General features: G+C 44.7%; 1 protein-coding gene, 1 long non-coding RNA gene and 1 pseudogene across 4 annotated transcripts; 2 read left to right on the forward strand and 1 right to left on the reverse strand.

The window, feature by feature from the left end:
* The first annotated feature begins 7,495 nt into the window (after window positions 1–7,495).
* Window positions 7,496–11,511, forward strand: LOC140455329 (uncharacterized). The gene is made up of 3 exons (XR_011952817.1): window positions 7,496–7,563; window positions 9,209–9,261; window positions 11,264–11,511. It is a non-coding gene; the product is annotated as an uncharacterized lncRNA (long non-coding RNA).
* Window positions 11,119–11,273, reverse strand: LOC140455866 (U2 spliceosomal RNA; annotated as a pseudogene).
* Window positions 11,512–13,673: 2,162 nt separating the features above from the next.
* On the forward strand, window positions 13,674–23,705 carry LOC140455317 (nuclear factor 7, ovary-like). Of its 3 annotated transcripts, none has more exons than XM_072550097.1 (6): window positions 13,674–14,447; window positions 14,545–14,640; window positions 14,734–14,967; window positions 19,461–19,483; window positions 19,583–19,698; window positions 22,738–23,705. In XM_072550097.1, exons 1-6 carry the CDS (start codon window positions 14,037–14,039, stop codon window positions 23,286–23,288), a joined length of 1,431 nt encoding a protein of 476 aa, XP_072406198.1. In that variant the 5' UTR covers window positions 13,674–14,036; the 3' UTR covers window positions 23,289–23,705. The 3 variants fall into 3 exon arrangements, with proteins under 3 accessions (XP_072406198.1, XP_072406199.1, XP_072406200.1); XM_072550098.1 differs by having other exon boundaries at window positions 14,740–14,967; XM_072550099.1 differs by lacking the exon at window positions 19,583–19,698 and having other exon boundaries at window positions 22,738–22,985.
* Window positions 23,706–26,893: the final 3,188 nt, after the last annotated feature.

Raw genomic sequence — 26,893 nt, forward strand, 5'->3', positions numbered from 1 at the left:
TACTGCAACTAAAGGTAATGTTTGTGACAATCCCAGGAATAGTGCTGGTGCATCCTGAGGTGTAACACTGACAATTCTGGGATCCTGCCTATTTTGTGTCCTCATTAATGGATGAGTATTCATATGACCTCTAAATTAGACATTAAACTTTTTTCCTTCTTTCCATCACATTCTCCTTCAACAGAAACATCCAAACCCACAACCTCTACATAACGGTTGATTAAATCCATGGACCTTGATCAGGTGTAGCTGACAACTCTGTGGAAAGCTCAGCAGGTGATTGCTGGGTCCCTTGCTGAAGTATTTATTTCATCAATAGCCACAGGTGAGCTACCAGAATAATGGAGTTGGTTAACATGGCACCACTATTTAAGCAAGTTGGTAAGAAAGAGCTATGGAACTATGCACCCACGAGCCTGCCATCAGTAGTGGGCAAGTTGTTGGAGCAAACCCTGAGGGACAGGATTTATATTTATTTTGAAAGACAATAACTGATTAAGGATAGTCAACACGACTCTGTGCATGGCAAATCATGTCTCACTAACTTCATTGAGGTTTTTGAAGAAGTAATGAACAGAATTGGTAAGGGCAGAGCAATGGACGTAATCTATATGGAGTTCCATTAGGTGTTTGACATGGTAAACTGGTTACCAAGATTAGTTCACATGAAATACAGGGAGAACGAGTCATTTGGATACAGAACTGGCTCAAAAGTAGAAGACAGAGGATGGTGGTGGAGGATTGCTTCTCAAACTGGAGGCTAGTGACCAGTGACATGCCACAACGATTGGTGCAGGGTCCACTGCCCTTTGTCATTTATATAAATTATTTAGATGTGAACATAGGAGGAATGGTTAGGAAGTTTTTAGATGACACCAAAATTGGAGGTTAAGTGGATGCCGAAGAATGTTACCTCAGAGAATCACAGAATATTGATCAGATGGGCCATTGGGTCAAGCAGTGGCAGTTGGAGTTTAATTTGGATAAATGTGAGGTGCTGCATTTTGGAAAGGCAAATCAGGGCAGAACTTATACACTTAATAGGAAGGTGATGGGGAGTGTTGCTGAACAAAGAGAATGTGGAGTGCAAGTTCATAGTTCCTTGTAAGTGGAGTCACAAGTACTTAGGATGGTGAAGAATGGTGAGAGCATTGAGAATAAGAGTTCAGAGGTCATAGTGCAACTGTACAGGTCATTGGTTAGGCCACCTTTTGAAAACTGTGTGCAACTCTGGTCTCCCTACTATTGATTGTGAAACTTGAAAGGGTTCAGAAAAGATTTACAAGAATTTTGCCAGGGTCGGAGGTTTCAGTTATAGGGAGAAGCTGAACAGACTGAGGTTATTTTCCCTGGAGCATCGGAAGTTGATGGGTGACCTGATAGAAATTTAAATTACATTCTCAAGATATGATTGATATATTATCACCTGATGGAGCATCGCTCCGAAAGCTAGTGTGCTTCCAATTAAACCTGTTGGACTATAACCTGGTGTTGTGTGATTTTTAACGTTGTACACCCCAGTCCAACACGGCATCTCCAAATGGTGTGAATTCTGTCTGTGTCTCAATGCTATGTCAGACTGACATCAAACGCTCTAGTTGTCAGAAAAGTTCTGGGATTTACATATCAAAGAACAGAAGCCAGCAGATCCCATTCGAAAAGATGAAAGTTTTAATCTAAGACTTTTTTACTGTATCACATCTCCCTGACACTGGACTCCTTTGGCTACAAATACTGTGAGCATGATCTTAACATCCACAACCACCTGCTGAAGAAGTGGCGCTCCGAAAGCTAGTGCTTCCAAACAAACCTGTTGGACTAGAACCTGGTGTTATGTGATTTTTAATTTTACCTTACCGAGTCCAACACCGGTACCTCCAAGTTATTTAAGATGGAAGCGCAACTCATCTACTGTCGAAGTGGGGCAAGTGCTAGTTCGAACAGAAGTAGCCTGGAGTGTCACTGAAGTTTTCACCTGCACTTCAAACATTGCCACTTTGATAAACAGTGAAGCTTTGTAAAGTCAAACGTATGGATAATATTAAAGGACACTTTGTCCATGATCTGGGTCTTTTAAAAGCTCTTCGTCTATTTGCTACCATTCACTATATCCTTTCTATCGAGTCCTACTGGTTTTTTTCTATGATTAGGTAATCCCTCAGATTCCTTTGATTACTCGCTGTTAAACTTCATTCACCTTCATTTCAGGAATGCATCCCTGTTACTAATTTGCAGCATAAAATACCCTGCTCATTTCCATCTGGTTCCCGAGGCAATCACCTGAAATCTGAATTCTTTGATTGTCTACCCACAGCAATTAAGGGTCCTTTTGGCGATCCTTTTTGTTCCACGAATACCCATGAGAATATGAATTCCTATATCAAATTCTTTTTACCATCCTCTCTCTGTACTGTGACTTCTCGCATGCAATTTTGTGCACTTTGACAGAGATCATTAAGCTAAAAACTCTATTATTTAGCAAAGTTTAACATCACACAACATCAGATTATAATCCTTCGTCGGGAGCTGGTGCTCTGAAAGCTTGTGCTTCCAAATAAATCTGTTGGACTATAACCTGATGTTGTGTGATTTTAACTTTGCCCATCCTAGCCCAAAACTGGGACCTCCACATCACAGTATTTAACAGTCATCTCAACAAGTTCCGACATTGTGACATATGGGAATTTCTATCGTGATCAAGGTTTTCAGTCTTTCATGCGTTGGCACTGTCAATTACTGATTCCAAGTATATCTTATTTTATTGTCGAATGCATCTCAAACATGGCTTGCCATGGTATAAGATCACGACATGTAAATCATCAGAACTGTTTTTAAACAGACATTAGATTTAGAGAATTGTTCTCTTCATATTGGTTTTTCTCATTCTTCTTACAAAAAAAAAATACATCACTTCAAAACTCTGTGCCAAATGCCACCCCTTTTCTGGCTCATAGAACCAGTTTGACTCCTTGTCAACTTGTTCACTTCATGTTAACCCATCAGATGGTGAAGAACTGGAAAGCCCACTCCCCTGCCACACCACCTCCCGCCTCATCCTGCACTGGTTTATCCCAGTTTTGCTCCAGCCTAACCTTGCTCCTCTCCAGACACCCTGTGTCAGATACTATGTTTCAGCAGCAACCCAGCATGTACCTCACTGGTCTTTGTGTCGCAGTCAGAACTGTCATCCATAACAATGCATGTGTTTTGGTTTACTTTAAGACCATAAGACATAGGAGTGGAAGTAAGGCCATTCGGCCCATCGAGTCCACTCCGCCATTCAATCATGGCTGATGCGCATTTCAGCTCCACTTACCAGCGTTCTCCCCGTAGCCCTTAATTCCTCTAGACAACAAGAATCTATCAATCTCGGCCTTGAAGACATTTAGCGTCCCGGCTTCCACTGCACTCCGTGGCAATGAATTCCACAGGCCCACCACCCTCTGGCTGAAGAAATGTCTCCACATTTCTGTTCTGAAATGACCCTCTCTAATTCTAAGGCTGTGTCCACGGGTCCTAGTCTCCTCGTCTAACGGAAACAATTTCCTAGCATCCGCCTTTTCCAAGCCATGTATTATTTTGTACGTCTCTATTAAGTCTCCCCTTAATCTTCTAAACTCCAACGAATACAATCCCAGTATCCTCAGCCGTTCCTCATATGCTAGACCTGTCATTCCAGGGATCATCCGTGTGAATCTCCGCTGGACACGTTCCAGTGCCAGTATGTCCTTCCTGAGGTGTGGGGACCAAAACTGGACAGTACTCCAAATGGGGCCTAACCAGAGCTTTATAAAGTCTTAGTAGTACATCTCTGCTTTTATATTCCAACCCTCTTGAGATAAGAGACAACATTACATTCGCTTTCTTAATCACAGATTCAACCTGCATGTTTACCTTTAGAGAATCCTCGACTAGCACTCCCAGATCCCTTTGTGCTTTGGCTTTATTAATTTTCTCACCATTTAGAAAGTAGTCCATGCTTTTATTCTTTTTGCCAAAGTGCAAGACCTCGCACTTGCTCACGTTAAATTCCATCAGCCATTTCCTGGACCACTCTCCCAACCTGTCTAGATCCTTCTGTAGCCTCCCCACTTCCTCAGTACTACCTGCCTGTCCACCTAACTTCGTATCATCGGCAAACTTCGCTAGAATGCCCCCGGTTCCCTCATCCAAATCATTAATATATAATGCGAACAGCTGTGGCCCCAGCACCGAACCCTGCGGGACACCGCTCGTCACCGGCTGCCATTCTGAAAAAGAACCTTTTATCCCAACTCTCTGCCTTCTGTTAGACAGCTAATCCTCAATCCATCCCAGCAGCTCACCTCGAACACCATGGGCCCTCACCTTGCTCAGCAGCCTCCCGTGTGGCATCTTATCAAAGGCCTTTTGAAAGTCTAGATAGACCACATCCACTGGGTTTCCCTGGTCTAACCTACTTGTTACCTTTTCAAAAAATTCCAACAGGTTTGTCAGGCATGACCTCCCTTTACTAAATCCATGTTGACTTGTTCTAATCAGACTCTGCTCTTCCAAGAATTTAGAAACCTCATCCTTAATGATGGATTCTAGAATTTTACCAACAACCGAGGTTAAGCTGATTGGCCTATAATTTTCCATCTTTTGCCTTGATCCTTTCTTGAACAAGGGGGTTACAACAGCCATCTTCCAATCATCCGGGACCTTTCCTGACTCCAGTGACTCTTGAAAGATCTCAACCAATGCCTCTGCTATTTCCTCAGCCACCTCTCTCAGAACTCTAGGGTGTATCCCATCGGGGCCAGGAGATTTATCAATTTTAAGACTTTTTAACTTTTCTAGCACTATCTCTTTCGTAATGGCAACCATACGCAACTCAGCCCCATGACACCCTTTAATTTTTGGGATATTACTCATGTCTTCCACTGTGAAAACTGACGCAAAGTACTTGTTAAGTTCTCCTGCTATTTCCTTATCTCCCACCACTAGGATTCCTGCATCAGTTTGAAGTGGCCCAATGTCTACTTTTGCCTGTCGTTTGTTTCTTATGTACTGAAAGAAACTTTTACTATTATTTCTAATATTACTGGCTAGCTTACCTTCATATTTGATCCTCTCATTTCTTATTACACTCTTTGTTATCCTCTGTTTGCTTTTGTATCCTTCCCAATCTTCTGATTTCCCACTGTTCTTAGCCACTTTATAGGATCTCTCTTTTTCTTTAATACATTTCCTGACTTCTTTTGTCAGCCAAGGTTGTCTAATCTCTCCCCGGTTAATCTTTCTTTTCTTGGGAATGAACCACTGTACAGTGTCGTCAATTATACCTACAAACGCCTGCCATTTTTGCTCTACTGTCTTCCCGGTTAGCCTCTGCTTCCAGTCTATTTTAGTCAGTTCCTCTCTCATGCCTTCATAATTACCTTTATTCAACTGTAACACCATTACATCCGATTTTGCCTTCTCCCTTTCAAACTCCAGACTGAACTCTACCATATTATGGTCGCTACTTCCTAAGGGTTCCCTTACTTTAAGATCTTTTATAGAGTCTGGTTCATTGCAAAGCACTAGGTCCAGAATAGCCTGCTCTCTTGTGGGCTCCATGACAAGCTGTTCCAAAAAGCCATCCTGTAAGCATTCCATGAATTCCCTTTCTTTAGATCCACTAGCAACATTATTTACCCAGTCCACCTGCATATTGAAGTCTCCCATGAACAATGTAACCTTGCCTTTCTGACATGCCTTCTCTACTTCCCGGTACATGTTGCATCCCTGGTCCTGACCACTGTTAGGAGGTCTATACACAACTCCAATTATGTTTTTTTTGCCTTTGTGGTTCCTCAATTCCACCCACACAGATTCCATATCATCCGACGCTATGTCATTCAATACCATAGATTTAATTTTGTTCTTAACTAACAAGGCAATCCCACCCCCTCTGCCCACCTCTCTGTCTTTTCGATAAGTTGAAAAACCATGGAGGTTTAACTGCCAGTCCTGACCCCCCTGTAACCAAGTCTCTATGATGCCTACTACATCATAATCATTCACTATTATCTGTGCCATTAGTTCATCGGCTTTGTTATGAATGCTACAAGCATTCAGGTAAAGTGCCTTAATGCTAACTTCCTTATCATTAGAGATGTTGGAAGTCATATGTCCTAAGTTATCCTTACTTTTTTCTGCATTCTCAGTCTGCCTCAATTTTAAATCCGCCTGGAAACATGCTATCCTGCTGCTTATCTTTCCATTTACCTCCATACTCCCTGTCGCTTTCACTTTCCCTTCCCCCCCAACTCGGAAGTTTAAAGTCCTACTGACCACCCTATTTATCCTCTTCGCTAGAACATTGGTACCTGATCGGTTCAGGTGGAGACCGTCCCAACGGTACAGATTCCCCCTGTTCCAAAACTGATGCCAATGCCCCATGAAGTGGAATCCCTCTTTCCCACACCAATCCCTTAGCCACGTGTTTACTTGCCTAATTTTCTTGTCCCTATGCCAATTGGCACGTGGCTCAGGCAGTAATCTGGAGATTATGACCCTTGATGACCTGTGCTTCAATTTCCTGCCTAGTGCTTCGTAATGCCCAAACAGGTCCTCCACCCTAGTCTTGCCTATGCTGTTGGTACCAACATGGACCACAACAACTGGATCCTCCCCCTCCCGCTCCAATATCCTTTCAAGCCGGTCAGAGATGTCTCGCACCCTGGCACCGGGCAGGCAACACACCATGCGAGACTCCCGATCCGGCTTGCAAAGGATACTATCTGTCCCCCTAATTATGGAATCCCCTATAACCACTACTTGTCTATTAGCTCCCCCCTCTTGAATGGCCTTCTGCACCATAGTGCCTTGGCCAGTTGGCTCATCCTGTCCAGAGCCCTTTTCCTCATCCGAACAGGGAGCAAGAATCTCGTACCTGTTGGACAAGGTCAAGGGCTGAGGCTCCTCCACTCCTGAACTCCGGTTCCCCCTACCTGCCTCACTTACAGTCACACTCTTTTGTGCCTGATCACTAGCTGAATGTGAATTACTTAATCTTCCAGGTGTGACTGCTTCCTGAAACAAAGCATCCAGGTAACTCTCCCCCTCCCGGATGTGCCGCAGCGTTTGAAGCTCAGATTCCAGATCATCAACTCTGCTCCGGAGTTCTTCCAGCAACCAACACTTGCTGCAGATGTGGTCACTGCCGTTCACAATGGGATCAGCCAGCTCCCACATCATATAGCAACAGCACATCACCTGCCCAGCCATCTCTGCTTAGTTAGTTAATTACTTACTTTGTACAAGTATGAGTTAGAATACCTTCTGATACCTCTCTGCTATAGTTTTTTTTAACCCTAAATAAGGACTTGATGTATACACACACAATTTTTTTTTTAACTAGTCCCTGGTAAAGAAATAAAAATCCTTACCTTAAAAGGAAAAGCAGAGTAGTTAAGAAGGTTAGAGGAGGAGGGTGGATGCCTTCCTTATATCCTCACTTTTCCTTCCCGGCTGCCCCTCTGCTTGCCGTCACTTCCTCTGCTGCTCCCGCTCTTTCTATGGAGAGAGAAAAAAACACACCGCTGCTCGCTACAGGTAAGCAATTTTAAAACAAACTGTCTTACCTTTGCTGTAGTCTCCCGGGTTTGCTTTTACTCCGACGCTGCTCCCACTTTGGTATTGATGAAGGGGAGGGTAATGCCTTGCACATCTGGACAATAGTATCAAAGTCGGTATTGTAAAAGAAATGGGAGCACGAGTGACACACCATTGTTCTGCCATTCTCACATTCCGATCACTTAATCTGAACAATCGACACCTTTTCTTCACCAGCACCCGACACACACTACCCTAACCCCATTCCACCCTTCCCCTCCAAACAAAACTATAACATAAATGTTGTCCTTTCCACACTTTACTTCAGCTCTGATGAAGTTATCTGGACTCCAAAGTGAGCTTGTTGCCTCTCCGTTGTGATCTCCAGCATTTATTGCTTTCAGTGGGAGCACTACAACATGGAGAAACGTGGACTGCAGATGTTGGAGATCAGAGTCAAAAAGTGTGGCGCTGGAAAAGCACAGCAGTTTTCGGGTTTAGGCCAGAAACGTCGATTCTCCTGCTCCTCGGATGCCTCCTGACATGTTGTGCGTTTTCAGTGCCACACTTTTCAGCTCTACAAGTAAGAGATGCCTTTGGTTTGTTTATTGTACCGACACCAATGTTTGTTTTCTTCATATGCTACTGTACACAACCGAACTGCGTTTATGACTTTATATATGGAGATATTTTTATGAATAAAATATACTTCTTAAATAAAAGGAAATGGTGGTTGGTGTCATACTGGGAGATGTACATATAGAGGTAGTAGCCCAACCCCTCGACCTGGCGGCCTGGGTTCAGGTCTCACTGCTGCAGAGGAATATCATAACAGTGGAGTGTCATAAGCTTGTACTTCCAAATAAAGCTCGTGGACTATAACCTCGTGTCGTGTGATTTTCAACATTGTCCACTCCAGTCCAACACCCGCACCTCCACATCATGGTCATTCTGAATAAGACTGGTTTGAAAAGTTCTTTATCTGACATGAGAACAGGACGTATTATCTAATTTACTGAACAATCTTCAATAAAAAAATAATTTATTTTACTTTGGTGATTGAAACTGTCTTCCCTTGCCCAGTATATATATATTTTTTTTTTAAAAAAGCATTACAATCTGTCACGCAAAACAATGGCATCTGCCCAGCGTCCTTGCAACTTTCAACTTCGTTCTTTCCTTTTGCATGTCGAATTAAATATGATACTTCAAGCAAATACAAAACAGGTTCCAAGTAAAGTTTGTGCACGGTAGAAAGACATCTTGGAATTCAGACCTCGCTGTGAATGTGTCGGTGTTCCCTCCCTCAACCACTGGATGTGACAGCGTGTTCCATATTTATCTAATATGAAGGAAGATATTAGATATCTGGCTAAGTCCTCAGTGTTGTTTTGCATATAAACTGTTGTTCAAAGCTTTGTGCCTGTGTGTGCACGGCTGGACGCTTTTGCGCGCAACTGAGCCGATGTGTTTCCTTGCAAAAGTGGAAGGAGACGCTAAAACGATTTCATCGGCGTTCAAGGGGTCCGGGACTTGAGAGAAAAATGAAAATCTCATGTTCAAACTCCCTCCCCCTCGTGCCCTTTCATTTCCTGTGTGCTCCTGTCATGCGACATGATTCTTCACCACTTTTTAAATGTTACAGAGTCACAGCGATGTACAAGCACGGAAACGGGCCCTTCCGTCCAACTTGTCCCTGCCGGGAGATTTTTTTTTTTTTATTTCAAAATATACTTTATTCATGTAAATAAATCTTTGTTACTTGTACAATTTTCCATGTCATTCATAGTTATATACATTGCATTCCTTAACATTACAAAGAACAAATTGAATTAATCAAATTCACACTTATCCTATTAACAGTTACATTAATTAATTATCCAGTCTCTTGGTATTTGGCTGTGGCTTCAGCGGAACCCACCTACTGAGTGGGTGCCCTGCAAATGAGACTTCTTTAACCCCCAGCTTATGGGGTTACCATTGTCCATATGACTGTCCTGTCTCTGGGGTGGCTGTCTACATCCCCAAGGTAAGCACGAACTGCTGGACCTTCGCTGGGCTGAGGTAGCTATCCAGCTCCTCACTGGGGTCATTTACCCGCTCTGGTGTCATTGAGCCAGGGCAAGGGTCCTCACTGTCCAGTTCTGTGTCTGACAGTGGGACTGTCAGAGGATCGCAGCTCTCGGTTGCCTGTAGTTGTGGGGCAGTGGGTACCTCCTGGTTCTCACTGGGTGGAGGGTGGACTTCGGGGGGTCCGTTGTTTCCTGGTTGAGAGGAAATGCCCTCCTCTTTACCGACGGCGCTCTGTCTCTTCTTCTGGTGGTGATGACCTTCTGTGCGTCCATCTTCCCCCTCCGAAGAGCTGGCCGTCCCTCCCTCGTGCAGCTGTCTTTTCCCCCTTTGCTGCGAGGCTTTGGGGGCCTGGCAAGATTTCCTCTTCCTGTTTTTAACAGGTATCCACTCCTCCGCCTGCTTGATTACCTCCTCCTCCTCCATTTCTTCCATCTGCCCGGCTAGAGCTAGGATCAGCTGCTGTGTCTCTCCGCTGGCTGCCGCCTCCTCCACTCCAGCCTGTTCTTCTTTCTGGGTGCTACCAGACTCCGTTTCCTTGCTCTCCGGGTGGACCTTACTGGTCTTTGGGGGTCCACGGCTCACATTGCCACCTCCAGCCATCTGTGCGTAAGTGGGGCCCCCACGTCTTGGGCAGGTCTTATACATGTGGCCCACCTCTCCGCACAGGTTGCAGCTCTTGTCTTCCTGACAGTCCTTCGTCAAGTGACCCTCCTGTTTGCAGTTCCTGCAGATGGTCACTTTGCAATCCGCCGCCACGTGTCCCGACTTCCCGCAGGTTCGGCACACTTTCGGCTGCCCTGCATATGTCAGGTAGCCTCTGCTCCCTCCGATTGCGAAGCTCGAGGGTGGGTGGAGGATGTTCCCACTATCATCGGCCCTCAGAGTTACCCTGACCTGCCGCTTACTGGTCCAGATCCCAAAGGGGTCGATCACATCAGTGGCTTCTCCCTCAACTTGGACGTACCTTCCCAGGAAGGTCAGGACATCAGCCGCTGGAACGTAGGGGTTATACATATGGATTGTGACAACCCGATTCCTCTGTGCAGGAAGCACACACAATGGGGTCACCGACAAGATGGAAAACAGCGGCTCCCCTTCCTTCTCCTTGAAGACCTTCAGGAGCTGTTCACACTGCTTCACACTTCTGAAGGTCACATCGAAGTAGCCTGCCCCAGGGAAATCCTGCAGGCAGTACACGTCCGCTGCAGCAAACCCACAGCATCCCAACAGTACCTTCTTAATAAACAAGGTGCGGTCGAGCGGTGTACGATCCTCAATCTTCTTCACAGTCACCCTGACTGTGTTCCGAACACCCTGCCCAGGGCTGCGGGCAGCTGTTGAGGCCATAGCTCTGAGGTTGGCTGGTCCCTGAATTGGCGTTAGGCCGAAGCCAGTATGAACATCCACCAAGAGCAGGTCAGCACAACCAAACGATCCTCCAACGTCCAATCACGATCCAGCGATGATCTCCTCACTAGCTCTTATGACTCGCAAGCTGTTCTGATAAGAACAGATACTAGATCCTAACCCCGTCCTGGGAGAACCACCTTGGTGGTCATGGTATCTCCCCTGCCAGGTAAGTATTAAACTGATAAGAACAGATACTACACTTGATCTTAGCCAAAAGGCCGGGAGATGTTTTACTGTGTGCGGCTGTCATCATGGATCTGGGCTGTTCACCGCGTTGCGCCAGACGGTTTGTCACAGGCAGCGAGTGCACTTTGGAGGAAAAGACAATGGAATCTCGGTCCTCGCCAATCTCCAAGGTAAAAACAATGACTGCAGATGCTGAAAACCAAATACTGGATTAGTGGTGCTGGAAGAGCACAGCAGTTCAGGCAGCATCCAACGAGCAGCGAAATCGACGTTTCGGGCAAAAGCCCTTCATCAGGAATAAAGGCAGTGAGCCTGAAGCATGGAGAGATAAGCTAGAGGAGGGTGGGGGTGGGGAGAGAGTAGCATAGAGTACAATGGGTGAGTGGGGGAGGAGATGAAGGTGATAGGTCAGGGAGGAGAGGGTGGAGTGGATAGGTGGAAAAGAAGATAGGCAGGTCGGACAAGTCAAGGAGACAGTAACTGAGCTGGAAGTTTGAAACTAGGATGAGGTGGGGGAAGGGGAAATGAGGAAGCTGTTGAAGTCCACATTGATGCCCTGGGGTTGAAGTGTTCCGAGGTGGAAGATGAGGCGTTCTTCCTCCAGGCGTCGGGTGGTGAGGGAGCGGCGGTGAAGGAGGCCCAGGACCTCCATGTCCTCGGCAGAGTGGGAGGGGGAGTTGAAATGTTGGGCCACGGGGCGGTTTGGTTGATTGGTGTGGGTGTCTCGGAGATGTTCCCTAAAGCGCTCTGCTAGGAGGCGCCTAGTCTCCCCAATGTAGAGGAGACCACATCAGGAGCAACGGATACAATAAATGATATTGGTGGATGTGCAGGTGAAGGGAGGAGGTGTGGGCACAGGTTTTACAGTTCCTGCGGTGGCAGGGGAAAGTTCCAGAATGGGAGGGTGGGTCGTCGGGGGGTGTGGACCTGACCAGGTAGTCACGGAGGGAACGGTCTTTGCGGAAGGCGGAAAGGGGTGGGGAGGGAAATATATCCCTGGTGGTGGGGTCTTTTTGGAGGTGGCGGAAATGTCGGTGGATGATTTGGTTGATGCGAATGTTTGTAGGGTGGAAGGTGAGCACCAGGGGCGTTCTGTGCTTGTTACGGTTGGAGGGGTGGGGTCTGAGGGCGGAGGTGCGGGATGTGGACGAGATGCGTTGGAGGGCATCTTAAACCATGTGGGAAGGGAAACTGCGGTCTCTAAAGAAGGAGGCCATCTGGTGTTCCTATGGTGGAACTGGTCCTCCTGGGAGCAGATACGGCGGAGGCGGAAAAATTGGCAATATGGGATGGCCTTTTTGCAAGAGATGGGGTGGGAAGAGGTGTAATCCAGGTAGCTATGGGAGTCAGTGGGTTTGTAAAAAATGTCAGTGTCAAGTCGGTCGTCACTAATGGAGATGGAGAGGTCCAGGAAGGGGAGCGAGGTGTCAGATATAGTCCAGGTAAATTTAAGGTCAGGGTGGAATGTGTTGGTGAAGTTGATGAATTGCTCAACCTCCTCGCGGGAGCACGAGATGGCGCCAATGCAATCATCAGTGTAGCGGAGGAAGAGGTGGGGAGTGGTGCCGGTGTAATTACGGAAGATCAACTGTTCAACATAGCCAACAAAGAGACAGGCATAGCTGGGGCCCATACGTGTGCCCATGGCTACGCCTTTGGTCTGGAGGAAGTGGGAGGATTCAAAGGAGAAATTGTTAAGGGTGAGGACCAGTTCGGCCAAACGAATGAGAGGGTCAGTGGAAGGGTACTGTTGGGGATGTCTGGAGAGGAAAAAACGGAGGGATTGGAGGCCCTGGTCATGGCGAATGGAGGTGTAGATGGATTAGATATCCATGGTGAAGATAAGGTGTTGGGGGCCAGGAAACAGAAGTCTTGGAGGAGGTGGAGGGCGTGGGTGGTGTCTCGAACGTATGTGGGGAGTTAACCAAAGGCGTAGCCATGGGCACACGTAAACCGTAACAAGGACAGAACGCCCCTGGTGCTCACCTTCCACCCTACAAACATTCGCATCAATCAACCAAACCACCCGTGGCCCAACATTTCAACTCCCCCTCCCACTCTGCCGAGGACATGGAGGTCCTGGGCCTCCTTCACCGCCGCTCCCTCACCACCAGACGCCTGGAGGAAGAACGCCTTATCTTCCGCCTCGGAACACTTCAATCCCAGGGCATCAATGTGGACTTCAACAGCTTCCTCATTTCCCCTTCCCCCACCTCATCCTAGTTTCAAACTTCCAGCTCAGTTACTGTCTCCTTGACTTGTCCGACCTGCCTATCTTCTTTTCCACCTATCCACTCCACCCTCTCCTCCTTGACCTATCACCTTCATCTCCTCCCCCACTCACCCATTGTACTCTATGCTACTTTCTCCCCACCCCCACCCTCCTCTAGCTTATCTCTCCATGCTTCAGGCTCACTGCCTTTATTCCTGATGAAGGGCTTTTGCCCGAAACGTCGATTTCGCTGCTCGTTGGATGCTGCCTGAACTGCTGTGCTCTTCCAGCACCACTAATCCAGTACCCCGCCTATCTCCGCCTCCCCCACTTCCATCTGTCCCTTCCCCATTGCCGAATGTCTTCGGAACTGAATATGCCGTGCACCGATACAAATATTCTTACAGCGTGATGGAACCTCAACTGTACTTCATCCTGCGGCATACGGAAGGCGGGCGGACGTGGGACAATTGAAAATAACAATTCACTGAAAATTGCAGTGAACTGTTATCGGGACATTACTGAACTAAAGTTGCTCAGCAGTCTTATCGAAAACAGGGACATTTTGAATCAGGAAATATCGAAAGTGAACATGGCTTCCAGACAGCATGCAGCGAGTTTGACTGATGAGGCAATTTGTCCCATTTGTCTGGATTTCTTCACCGATCCGGTTACACTGGATTGTGGGCACAACTTCTGCCGCTGCTGTATCACCCAGAGTTGGGAAAAGAAGGAGATAAACTCCTGTCCGGAATGCAGAGAGGAGGTTCCGGAAAGAAACCTCAGGGTAAATCGGGTCTTAGCGAATCTGGCCGAGGAGGCTCGAAAATTAAAGCTGGATCCGACAGAGGAGGAAAGAAAACCTCACTGTGAGGAACACCAGAGAGAATTAAAGCTGTTTTGTCAAACTGACAGCAAACTCCTCTGCGAGGTTTGTGTGGTTAAGCAAGAGCACAGAGACCACCGCTTGCTGCGCCTGAAAGAAGCCGTTGACATCTACAAGGTAAAAGAGAGAGAAAAAAAGATGTTGACCATTTGCTTATGTTTGCATCTTTCTATAGTCAGGACTTTTATTCTTTCATCCCCTGTCTCAATCCCAGGATCAGTTGCAGTCTTCCTTAGATTCTCTCAAAGGGAAAAAATGGACGGTTCTGCAAACGGAACTGAAGCAGAAACGGAAGATTTCCGAAGTGAGGGTGAGCTCTCCCTGTGCTGATTCTCTGGGATCTCGGTTAGTTTTGTTCCCTTTACCGCGGGACATTAATGAGGTTTCACATTTCATTTGGTAGCAACAGGCGAGCAGTCTGCAGACCCACATCACATCCGAGTTCACTAAAATGCATCAGATTCTCACTGAGAAAGAGCAGCGTTTACTCAGAGATCTCAGGGAAGAAGAGGAGAGGATTGTGGAACCGATGGAGAAAAACCTTCGAGAGATTCAGGAGAATTTAAATTCTATTGAGGAGGAACTCTCAAAGTTGCAAAAACAGGCGGAGCAAACAGACGAGGCAATTTTTCTCAGGGTGAGGTTTTATATTGAAAAAGACCGTTTTACTTTGCCTGTTTCGGGACACTTTAAGAATTGCCTTGGAAATTAACAACCCTCCCAGTTTCTGCAGAGTCTCAAGAATGTATATGATTTGTGCAGGGCGAGTTTTCTTAATTTCGATGCTTGGATTGTACATATTTCCTGTAGCCGACATTTAATACTAATTTATTATTTCTATTAATTAGTCATGCAACCACGTGGCCTGGCATATTGCCGTCAAGCTAGGGAAGCAACCCTGGTAGAATGAAAGGTTCAGGAGGGCTTGCCAGGAGCAGCACCAGGCATACCTAAAAATGAGTTGCTAACCTGCTGAATAGGGCTCAATGATCTCACAACCAACAGATCAGTTCTAAAATCTGCACTTCTGCCACACCCTGTTGTGCATGGTGGTGTACAATTAAACAACTCATCAGATCAGATTACCTACAGCATGGAAGCAGGCCCTTCAGCCCAACAAGTTCACACTGACCCACCCCCCTATGCCTAACATGATTGACAATTTAGCATGGCCAATTCATCTAACCTGCACATTTTTGGATTGTGGGAGGAAACCCACACAGACACGGGGAGAATGTACAAACTCCACACAGAGAGTCGCCTGAGGCAGGAATTGAACCCACGTCTCTGGCGCTGTGAGGCAACAGTGCTAACCACTGTGCCACCTTGCCGCCCATTTAAAGTGGAGCTTCCACAAATATCCTGATCCTCAATGATGAAAGAGCCCGACACATAAGTGCAAAAGTTAAAGCTGAATCCTTCATAACAATCTTAAGCCAGAGGTGCTGACTGGATGATCCACCTTAGCCTCTTCTAGTGGTCCCCAACATTACGGGATTTCAGCTCATTTAATTCACTCAATATGGCTGAAGGCCCCGAATACTGTAAAGGCTTTGGGCCCTGACAACATTCTGACATTATTCCTGAAGCCCATGCGATGGAAGTTGCCATGGCCCGAGCCAAACTACTAGAAACTTACATCAGCCCAACAATGCCAATAATTGCCTAGGTGTGTCTTGTACACAAAAAGCAGGACAAATCTCGTGCCCCATCAGTCTGCTCGCAATCATCAGTAATTTGATGGAGGGTATCATCAACATTACAGTCAAGCAGCATCTGCTTGTAATAAACTGCTCACTGATGCTCAGTTTGTGTTCTGCCAGGTCCACTCAGCTCCTGACCTCATTACAGATTTAGCTCAACCATGGACAAAAGAATTGAATTCCAGAGGTGGGGGGAAAATGGTTAGACATCAAGGCCACATTCACCAGATTCCACCATCAAGGAGCCCTAGTAAAACTGGAATCAAGGCACATTAAGGGGAAAGCTTGCCATTTGTTGCAGTTATATCTGGCTCATAAGAAGATGGCTATGGTTGTTGGAGGTCACTCATCTCAACTTAAAGATGTCTCTGCAGGAGTTCCCAGCTGCAGCTTTCTTCAGTTGCTTCATCAATAACTACTCCTCTATTATAAGGTCAGAATTGCAGGTTGCTCACTGACGATCGCACAATGTTCAGCATAACTCTCAACTCCTCAGATACTGAAGCATTCAATATTTGAATGCCACAAGAACTGAAAATATCTAGGCTTGAGCTGAGAAGTGGCAAGTATAATTTAAGCCATAAAAGTGCCAAGTAATAACCATCTTCTTTAAGAGACAATCTAACTGCTGCCCCTTGACATTCAATGATGTTACCATCACTGAATTCCCTACTATCAACATCTTAGGGTATGGCATTGACCGGAAACTTAACTGAACTTATAACATAAATCCAATAGCAACAAGAACTACTCAGGAGCTAGAACTATTGTACTGAGTAACTCTCCTCAAGACTCCCTAAAGCCTGTCCAACATAGAGTCATACAGTCAGCTTGAAAACAGACCCTTCAGTCTAACTCGTCCATGCTGACCAGTTATCCTAAACTAATCTAGTCCCATTTGCCAGCATTTGGCCTATATCCATCTAAATCCTTTCTATTCATGTAACCATCCAAATGCATTTTAAATGGTTGTAGTTGCACCATACACACACTGTCCTCTGTTTGAAAAAGTTGCCTCTTAGGTCTGTCTAAATCTTTATGCCTTTTAGTTCTGGAATCCCCACTCCTTGTCCATTTACCATATCCATGCCCCTCATGATTTTATAAACCTCTATAAGGTCACCCTTCAGCCTCTGACACTACAGGGAAAACAGCCCCATCCTATTCAGCCCCTCCCCACAGCTCAAACCCTTCATCCTGGCAATATCTACAAAGGTATCATTGAAAACTTCCCACTTGCTTGGATGAGTGCATCTCCAAGAACAGTCAAAAAGTTGGCACTACCCAAGACACACAGCTTGTTCAATGGTATCACATCCACAAACATCAACTCCCTCCACCACTCTCCCTCCCACTCTGCCAAGGACATGGAGGTCCTGGGCCTCCTTCACCGCCGGTCCCTCACCACCAGACGCCTGGAGGAAGAACGCCTCATCTTCCGCCTCAGAACACTTCAACCCCAGGGCATCAATGTGGACTTCAACAGTTTCCTCATTTCCCCTTCCTCCACCTCACCCTAGTTCCAAACTTCCAGCTCAGCACACTCCCCATGACTTGCCCTACCTGCCTATCTTCTTTTCCACCTATCCATTCCACCCTCCCCTCCGACCTATCACCTTCATCCCATCCCCCACTCACCTATTGTACTCTATGCTACTTTCTGCCCACCCTCCTCTCACTTATCTATCCATGCTTCATGCTCTCTGCCTGTATTCCTGAAAAAGGGCTTTTGCCCGAAACGTCAATTTTACTGCTCCTCGGATGCTGCCTGAACTGCTGTGCTCTTCCAGCACCACTAACCCAGACACTGATGTTCAGTAGCAGCTGTGTGTATGATCTCTAGGATGCACTGCAGAAATTCACCAATGATCCTAAGACAACACCCTGCAAACACACAACCACTTGATATGGAAAGATAAGGGCACCAGATACACAGGAATATCACCTTTTGCAAGTTCCTCTGAAAACCACTCACTTTTCTAACTTGGAAATATATCACTGTTTCTTCACTGTCACTGGGTTAAAATCCTGGAATTCCCTCCCTCAGGGCATTGTGGGTCAACCTATAGCACATGGACTGAAACAGTTCAAGGAGGCATCATACTACTACTACCATCTCAAACGGAGCTAAGCAAAAACGCTGGCATTAAAACTAACATTGCACACATCCTTTAGGGGATTTCACAAAGCAGATGTAGACTATCTCTTTGTTGGATAATCTAGGACCAGAAGGTATAATCTAAGATTAAATGATAGCTCGTTTAAGACAGAATTTTTGGGACAGACAATAGATGCTAGTCAAACAGAGGTGCCCACACCCCATGAAAGAATAAAACAAAACGTTCTCTAAGAAGGTAATGAATATGTGGAATTCCTTACAGCAGGGGCTGTAGGAGGCTGGGTTTTTAAAAGTATATTCAGGAGTGAAAGGGACAGAAGTTTTATCATTAAAGAAATCAAGAGGGCAAAGGCAGGAACGTGGAGTTGAGAATTATCAGATGAGCCATAATGCCATTGAATAGCCAACCAAATTCAGTGGGCTGAATGGCCGAATACTGCTCCATCATCTTATGAGTTTATAATCCCATTTTTGCTGCTTTACTCTCCATCCAATATTACAGTAGCTATTGCTTCCTGCCCTGGTCAGTCATTCATTCCAGATCAATGGTCATTATTAAAAAGGATCTTCCTCAACACCCTGCTCTGCCAATTACCTTAAATATCATCAGTGAGCCTCTGATGAAGCACTGGTGTTATGACCCGCTTTCTATTTATGACTTATGATAGAGTTCCGCTTGGAATGCAATGCTTTTAGGAATTCTTTGCTGCAAAAAGACATGTCCCACAATCCCTAGTATCCTTACATACAAAGGAAGAAGGACACCACTTTGACTGGGACAACACACACATCCTAGGACAAGGTAAAAAGAGACTTACAAGAGAATTCCTAGAAGCAGGCATTTCAACTATAGCTCTATCAACAAACACATTGACTTGGACCCCATTTACCACTCACTGAGAAAAAGAACAGGTAATGACACCACCACAGGAAATGACATAATCAAATCAAGGAAGCCTAAATGCATAAATAGAAAGTGGGTCATAATGCCAAGGCTTCACTGGAGGCTCACTGATGGTGTTACCTAGTATGGTGATGAAAAGTATGAAAACGCACTTTCCAGCTCAGTGAGCAAACTTACATCCAGAACCTCAACCTGAGCTACAAATCTTCTCAAAACTCGCTAATTTAAATATTTGTGTCTCTCAATCCCTAGAACACGCTGTTCCCACAGATATTACAAATATTTTGCACTTCACATTTCTATGAACTACTCTAATCTGAACTATGTGCATTCACTAGCCTGTCTATATCTTCCTGCAGCCTGTTAGTGTCCTTCTAACCATTGTTTTTATTACTTTATTTCAGCGGCAAGCTTCTCGAAAGAGAAGGTAGGTCATGATCTTTCCTGAAACTCACTTCAGTTAATAAAATAAAGAATGAATATGTTCATTATTGAGTTACAACTTCACTATAAAAAATGTTTCCAGGATTAGTGATGACAGTCACGTGCTGTCAGTAGCAGATGGCACCCTTACTATTGGGAAGTTCAAAGGACCTTTACAGTACACAGCATGGAGAGATATGTTAAACTCCATTAACCCCGGTAAGATTCTTTTTTACTTTTTCTGAATTTAGAATTCTCAATGGGAAAAGCAGAAACCAGATCTTAGGTTAGTCTGTAAGTAATAAGTAATAGTCTGCAAGTCTCAATGCGCAGAAATGTGGTTGACTCTTAGCCACGCTGAAGAAAATTAGGAATGGATATACAATACCACACATGCCTGTGATGCCCACACCTTATGAGTGTGGCTTTCATAAAAGTGAATAACATTATTGTATGGCTGAAAGTTTATGTCTGTTTCTGTCTCCCCAGATATCGTCAGAACTGCTGAGTCTTTCCAGCACTTTCTGCTTTAATGTCAGATTTCCAGCCTTTGCAGAGTTTAGCTGTTATATAAAAAAATAAAAATCTCAAACTTAAAGAGTGAGGTGGGCCAGAAAATTTAGGGAAAGTATTATTGACTCTTTGAGTGAGCAATAGATCAAGCAGATGAAACAGTTGGTCAGAGGCCCACTCCATTCTTTGTGTTGACATATTGCCAGGATATTACTTCCAAATTGAAATAGGGAAAACAGATTTCATGAAAAAGAATTGTAAGCTTTGGTAGTGGAATTAGCAGACAGGAAATTCAACAAATTTCCTTGGAGAAATGGAAAAACAACATTTTCAAGTGAAAAGGTTATCAAGCAGGCCAACAAATGCAGTGAGACAGCTGATCAGGAGAAGTGAATGCTTCTGTCAGGAAAATATTACAATTTTTGCCTTTGTTGGTTCACATTTTTAGAAAAGAAACAGAAGGAACTAACTTGCAATTCTACATTTCCTTTCACAATGGTGCTTTGGAACTAACAAGGTGTTTCTGAGATCTAAGTGTTGTTAGAAAGTAGAAAACAAAACCAGTAATTTGTGCACAGGAGGTTCCAATAAAGGGCACCCCACGCTTCTGACCAGATCACCTGTTTTCATTTGTTTGAAAGACAATCATTGACCAGGCCACTGAAAAGAACCTATTCCATTATTAGTCACCAGAATCCCAGTAGTCCATGTAAGACAACTGGTGAAGACATTCTACAGATTGATCTGGAAGAAGTTACATTGTTTCACTGGATACAATGTTTAGTCTTAGAATCCCTATAGTGTGGAAACAGGCCCGTCAGCTCAAAAGGTCTACACCAACCCTCCCACCCAAACCCATTACTGTATATTTACCCCTAACTAATGCACTTAACCTACACATTCCTGAAAAGTCTGGGCAATTTAGCATGGCCAATTCACCTAACCTGTACATCTTTGGATCGTGAGAGGAAACCGAGCACCCGGAGAAAACCCATGCAGACACAGTGAGAATGCCTCCATGCAAACAGCCACCTGAGGCTGAAATCGAACCTGGGTTCGTGGCACTGTGAGGCAGCAGTGCTAACCACTGCATCAGCATGCCACCCTAGTCTTTCAAGGATTGTGTGCATTAGTGGCTAGGAGAAAGTGAGAACTGCAGATGCTGGAGATCAGAGTCGAGAGTTTGGTACTGGAAAAGCTCAGCAAGTCAGGCAGTGTCAGAGGAGCAGGAGAATGGACGTTTTCGGCAAAAGTGCTTCATCAGGAATGAGGCTATGAGCCGAGGAGGTGGTGTGGCTAGGCCAACTTTTATTGTCTATTATTAATTGTTCCTGAGAAGGCACCACATTCTCAATCCACTGCCATTCCTTGAGTGTAAGTACATCCCTAGTGCTATAAGGGAAGCAGTTCTAGGATTTTGACCCAATGACAATGAAGTGACAAGGATATAGTTCCACATCAGTACTTTGTGTGACTTGGAGGGGAACTTGCGATGTTCTCATGTATCAGATGCCTTTGCCGTTGTAGGTCATAGTTTTGAATATTGCTGTGAAAAGAACCTTGCTGAATTGCTGCACAGTATTTTATATGTCACGTGCAATGCTGTCACTCTGCAGTGACGTTTACAAGTTGTCACTTACAGTGCCTATGTACAGAATCTTGGATACAAAGCAGAAAAATAAAGAAACAAAGTTAAGATGGTAAACATTACAGTACTTCTTCCTAAAAAAGTATAAAAATAAAGAAACACCGTTAAAAGTTAAACACTGGAGTCCATAAGCGCCTACCCATTCGGGGCCCACACTCCTCACAAGGAACTGATTAGATTCCCTACAGTGTGGAAACAGGCCCTTCAGCCCAACAAGTCCACACCCCAACCCTCTGGGTAATTTAGCATGGCCAATTCACCTGACCTGCATATCATTGGACTGTGGGAGGAAACCAGAGCACCCGGAGGAAATCCATGCAGACAGTCGCCCAAGGCTGAAATTGAACCCAGGTCCTCCCCTACTCTGGGCTCGACTCCAGCACACTGCCTCTGTTCCTGCTTCAGCCATTACCTCAGGCTGCCTACTCCCACTCTCACTGCCAGCTACCTCAACCTGCCTATTCCCACTCTCCACGCCAGCCACCCCAGCCTGTCAACTCCCATTCTCTCCACTGCTTGACTCTCCTCCTGCCTTTTAATCATTCTTTTAAAGGACTTGGGCAGTTTAGACTGGCTCAGCATTGGGTTACCCTACTGATTGGATTCAGAAAGTGATGGTTCACAATGTTAAAACAGGTTCGGTCCATCAGATGTAGGAACACTTGCAGTGCTGTTAGAAAGAGGGTTCCAGAAAGGAATACAATGACAGTCAAAGAGCAGTGATATTGTTCTAAGTCACAGTGATATGTGGATTAGAGGAAGGGGACTTGCAAGTGGTAGTGTTTGCATGTACTCGTTGCCCTTGTTCCAGGTTGTTGAGATCACAGTTTTGGAAGGTGCTGTTGAAGGAAACTTGGAGCTTCTTAGTTCACCTGATGATGATATCCTAGTCCACCTTTGTTGCCTGTATTGATAATTTTAAAGAGCCTTGGCTGACCTCCCAAACTTTACAATTCACGAAACAGACACATACAGAGTTGATTTGTAACAGATTTCTGGAAAATGACACAGACTCAATCAATTATATTTTTTTTCAGAGAAGCAAATTTGAATAAATGACAGCAAACAACTAAAATAATTATGTTTCCTCCATACAGTCCCAGCATGTCTGACTTTGGATCCAAACACAGCGAATATCCAGCTTGTCGTGTCTGGGAACCAGATCAATGTGAGAGCAGAAAAAAGACGGCATTTGCCTCGCGACAACCCCAAGAGGTTTGATCCCCAGCCCTTTGTACTGGGATCCGAGGGATACACAGCCGGGAGACATTACTGGGAGGTGGAGGTGAGGGAGAAAACCCTGTGTAAAGTGGGAGTGGCCCAAGAGTCTGTCAAGAGGAAAGGAAACATTGATTTGAAACCTGAGAATGGATACTGGATTTTCTGGCCATCCCCCAAAAGCAATTATGAAACTTCCACATCACCTTCGAGGGCAACTCACAACCCGATCGAGAAACAATGGAAAGTTGGGGTTTTCCTGGATTATGAGGGTGGACAGGTCTCATTTTATAATGTGGACACCATGTCCCATCTCCATACTTTTATCCACACTTTCACTGAGAAGATCTTTCCTATCTTCGGCATGGCACCTAACATCAGAGAGAAAAGCTCAGCAATGCTGAGAATCTGTGGGATTAAAGGGCACTGACAGATCCATCCCATAATTCCTCCCCATCCCCATGCCAGCTGTAAACTGATGGGGGTCGGTCTCAGTCTTGGTCTCAGTCACAGGTGGAGAGAGATGCCAGGTTAACATTCCAGGAATAAATCCTGTATCGGAACTGGGAACTGAAAGATCGGCAAGGAACTGTGTAGGGCTGGGGGGAAAAGAAGGGGGCGAGAAGAAACAAAGGGAAGCTGAATTGTACAGAGGGACTTATTGGGTAGAATGAGCTGTGAGCTGCAAGAACCCAAGGACTGCAAGGTGCAAGTGACGTTCCATTGCCATGTGTGATATCAATGAGTTCAACATCACCAGTGCTGTGTGTGGTGAATGAACTGTGCAGATGAAACATCAACCTAAAAGAATAACCAATAAATACAACCCATGATGTTATAAATTTCAAAAACACAAATCAAACATGTTGTTTGCTCTTTTTACATCCAATTCCACACACTGTATATTTTTAACAAGCTCCTATTTTTAATTTCTTTCCTGTGATAAACCAAGAGGTAGTGTCCTGGAATTACCACTAAAGCACCTGCTGGTTCTTCAGCCAACAGTCTGTTGGATAAATAAGAAGATCAGGAATAGCAGCAGGAAAAGGCCTTTGGCTACTCAAGCCTGTCTTGACATTCATCAAGATTGGGAGAAAGTGAGGACCTCAGATGCTGAAGATGAGTGTCAAGAGTGTGGTTCTGGAAAAGCACAGCAGGTCAGGCAGCATCTGAGGAGCAGGAGAATTGACTTTTCAGGTGGAAGCCCTTCATCTCCTTGAAATTTCCAATTTCCAGACTCTGCCCAGTTAAACATCTTCTCAACACCTACCCTGTCAAGATTTCTCAGAAATGTATGCATGTCAATTGGATCACCCTTCATTCTTCATGAATGAAACCCTAACCTTTTAGCCAAAATCAATAAGGTGTTTGCCTTCACATCAGGAATCAGCTTATTGAATTTCTTTTGAACTACCTCCAAAGCCACGATATCCTTTGTTAAATAAGGAGTCCAAAATTGTACACAGTAATCTTGGTGCAGCCTCACTAATACCCTGTACAGTTGTCATAAGACTTTACAACTTTTAACCTCAAATCCTTTAGCAATAAATTCTGTTTGTCTTCTTACTTTCTTGCTGTACACTAACATTTTTCTGTTCAATCACAACAAACATCAAGATCACTCTGTGCTATACCTTTTGGGTTATCTCTCCATTTAAATGATTGACTCCTTTTTAATGCTTCCTGTAAAAGTACACAGCTTCACAATTTCCTACAGTAAACTTCATCTTCCAAATTTTTACCCAGTCATATCTATATCCTTTCACAAATTGTATCTCAATATAACATGACCTCCTCCAACCTATTTTTGTACCATCAACATGTTTGGGTGCCTTACACTCTGCCTCTCCTCCTAGTCACGAGGATGGTGAGTAAATAATTGAGGCCCAAGGACTGATCATTGATATATAAAACCACAAACACATACAGTCCCATTTGGTGGTACTACCAATCCTCATGTCTCAGTATGGTCTGTCCACATTTCCATAGAACATTCCAATAGTTTGCTGTGCCATTCCTAATGTTGCATTGCGGAAACTGTTGTGTGGAAAAACACCTTTTACTACAAATACATCGGGCTGCTTGTAATGTCCTACAGATCCTGCAGGTAAAGGAGATGGTAAACCCTGTGCTCCCTAAGTAGACAGTCAAAATCATTTGGAAAAGTGTCTCCTGTCTAGGAAATTCACCAAACTAAAACAAAAATGGAAGTTGGCTGGTATCAAGAGGGTGAATTCTGCCAGATCTTTCCTTTACCCTCAAGTCTCATATGGTCTGTAAGTTGCACTTCGGAGACAGCACAGTGGCTAAGTGGTCAACACTACTGCCTCACTGCACCAGGAACCCGGATTCGATTCCAGCTTTGGGCAATTGTCTGTGGAGTTTGCATGTTCTCCCTGTGTCTCCCTGTGGGACCCTCCAGGTGCTCTAGTTTTCTCGCACAGTCTAAAGATGTGGATTGGCTGTGCTAAACTGCCATAATGTTTAGGGATGTGTAGGTTATATGAATTAACCATGGGAAATGCAGGATAATAGGGTGGGTTTGGATGGGATGCTCTTTGGAGGGTCAATGTGGACTTGATAGGTCAAATGGGCTACTTCCATGCTGCAGGGATTCCATGATCAAATAGATTGTCCAGGGAAGAAAAAAGACCACCCTTTTGGAGGGAATTACTCAAATCAAGTCTTCGGTCTGAGTGGATCATAACAATGATGTGGAGGTGCCACTGTTGCACTGGGGTGGACAAAGTTGAAAATCACACAACACCCGGTTATAATCTCACAGGTTTATTTTAAACATTGTACCTGGTGTTGTGTGATTTTTAAACTTTGAATTGTAACAAGGCACTAACACAGCATGGGATTGGCCTCAGAGTTAACCTCAAGACACTCTGCTGTTTCTTGCTCAGAACAACATATTAGTACATTTTTCCATCGCAGTGGTTAAATACAACAGCAGTATAAAATAATCTTTATGGCAATCCTTTACTACAAAAGCAAGATGCACCTTCTTTTCTTGTGAGGATTTGAGCCCTCTAATTCCAATAGGACTTCTATGTCCATGTTCCCTTCAGGGCTTATCTGTCCTCATCATCTATCCCAGAATCCAAACCTAGCCATATGATTAATACTTGCGTGACCGTCTTAAACATACATTGACCTCTCAACCCTAAATAACTGCTCAATTTATTGTGTGATATTAATGCCCTGCAATCTAGGGGTCAAGGTAGACTAGTGAGTAAAGTAAGATCACACGTGATTCAGGGAGAACTTGTCAATTGGATATAAAATTGGCTTGACACTAGAGACAAAGGGTGGAGGAGGAGCATTGTTTTTTGGACTGGAGGCCTGTGACCAGCAGTATTCTGCAGGGATCAGTGCTGTGACCACTGCTGTTTGTAATTTTGAAACAAAAATCTGTATGAAAATTTAAGAGGCATGGTTAGTAAGTTTGTGAATGACTCCAAAATTTGTGTTCTCGAGAACATTGAAGCAGGTTGTTGAAGATTACAAACAGATCTCGATCAATTAGACCAATGGGCTGAGGAGCAGCAGATGAAGATTAACTTGGACAAATGAGAAATACTGCATTTTGGTGACATGGGCAAGGGCAAGACATATGCAGTTAATGGTAGGGCCCTGGGCACAGTTGTCAAACAGACAGACTTTGGGGTTTAGGCCCATAATTCTTTGAAAGTTGCATCACAGTTAGATGGGGTAGGTAAGAATGTGTTTAGCAGTTTGCTTTTATTGCTCAGAACATTGAATTAAGGAATTGACATTACTTTGCAGTTGTATAGGATATTGGTGAGGTGACTTTTGGAGTATTTTGGGCAGTTCAGGCTTCTCTGCTATTGGAAGGATATTATCAACTTGATGAGGGTTCAGAAAAGATTGACAAAGTTATTGCTGGGACTAGATAATTGAGTTATAAGGAGAGACTGGGAGTTTTTTTTTGTTACTGGAGAATAGGAGATTGAGGGGTGACTTTATAGATGTTTATAAAATCATTGTGGGGAATATAGATAAGGTGAA

Source organism: Chiloscyllium punctatum, chromosome 30, assembly GCF_047496795.1.
Source record: "Chiloscyllium punctatum isolate Juve2018m chromosome 30, sChiPun1.3, whole genome shotgun sequence".
NCBI classification, from domain to species: domain Eukaryota; kingdom Metazoa; phylum Chordata; class Chondrichthyes; order Orectolobiformes; family Hemiscylliidae; genus Chiloscyllium; species Chiloscyllium punctatum.

Bases quoted from the DNA above. Each gene is read 5' to 3' on its own strand.
- LOC140455317 (XM_072550097.1), top strand. From the start codon at position 14,037: ATGGCTTCCAGACAGCATGCAGCGAGTTTGACTGATGAGGCAATTTGT. The intron at 14,641-14,733 runs GTGAGCTCTCCC...TTCATTTGGTAG, and splicing joins GGAAGATTTCCGAAGTGAGG to CAACAGGCGAGCAGTCTGCA. The intron at 14,968-19,460 runs GTGAGGTTTTAT...ACTTTATTTCAG, and splicing joins ACGAGGCAATTTTTCTCAGG to CGGCAAGCTTCTCGAAAGAG.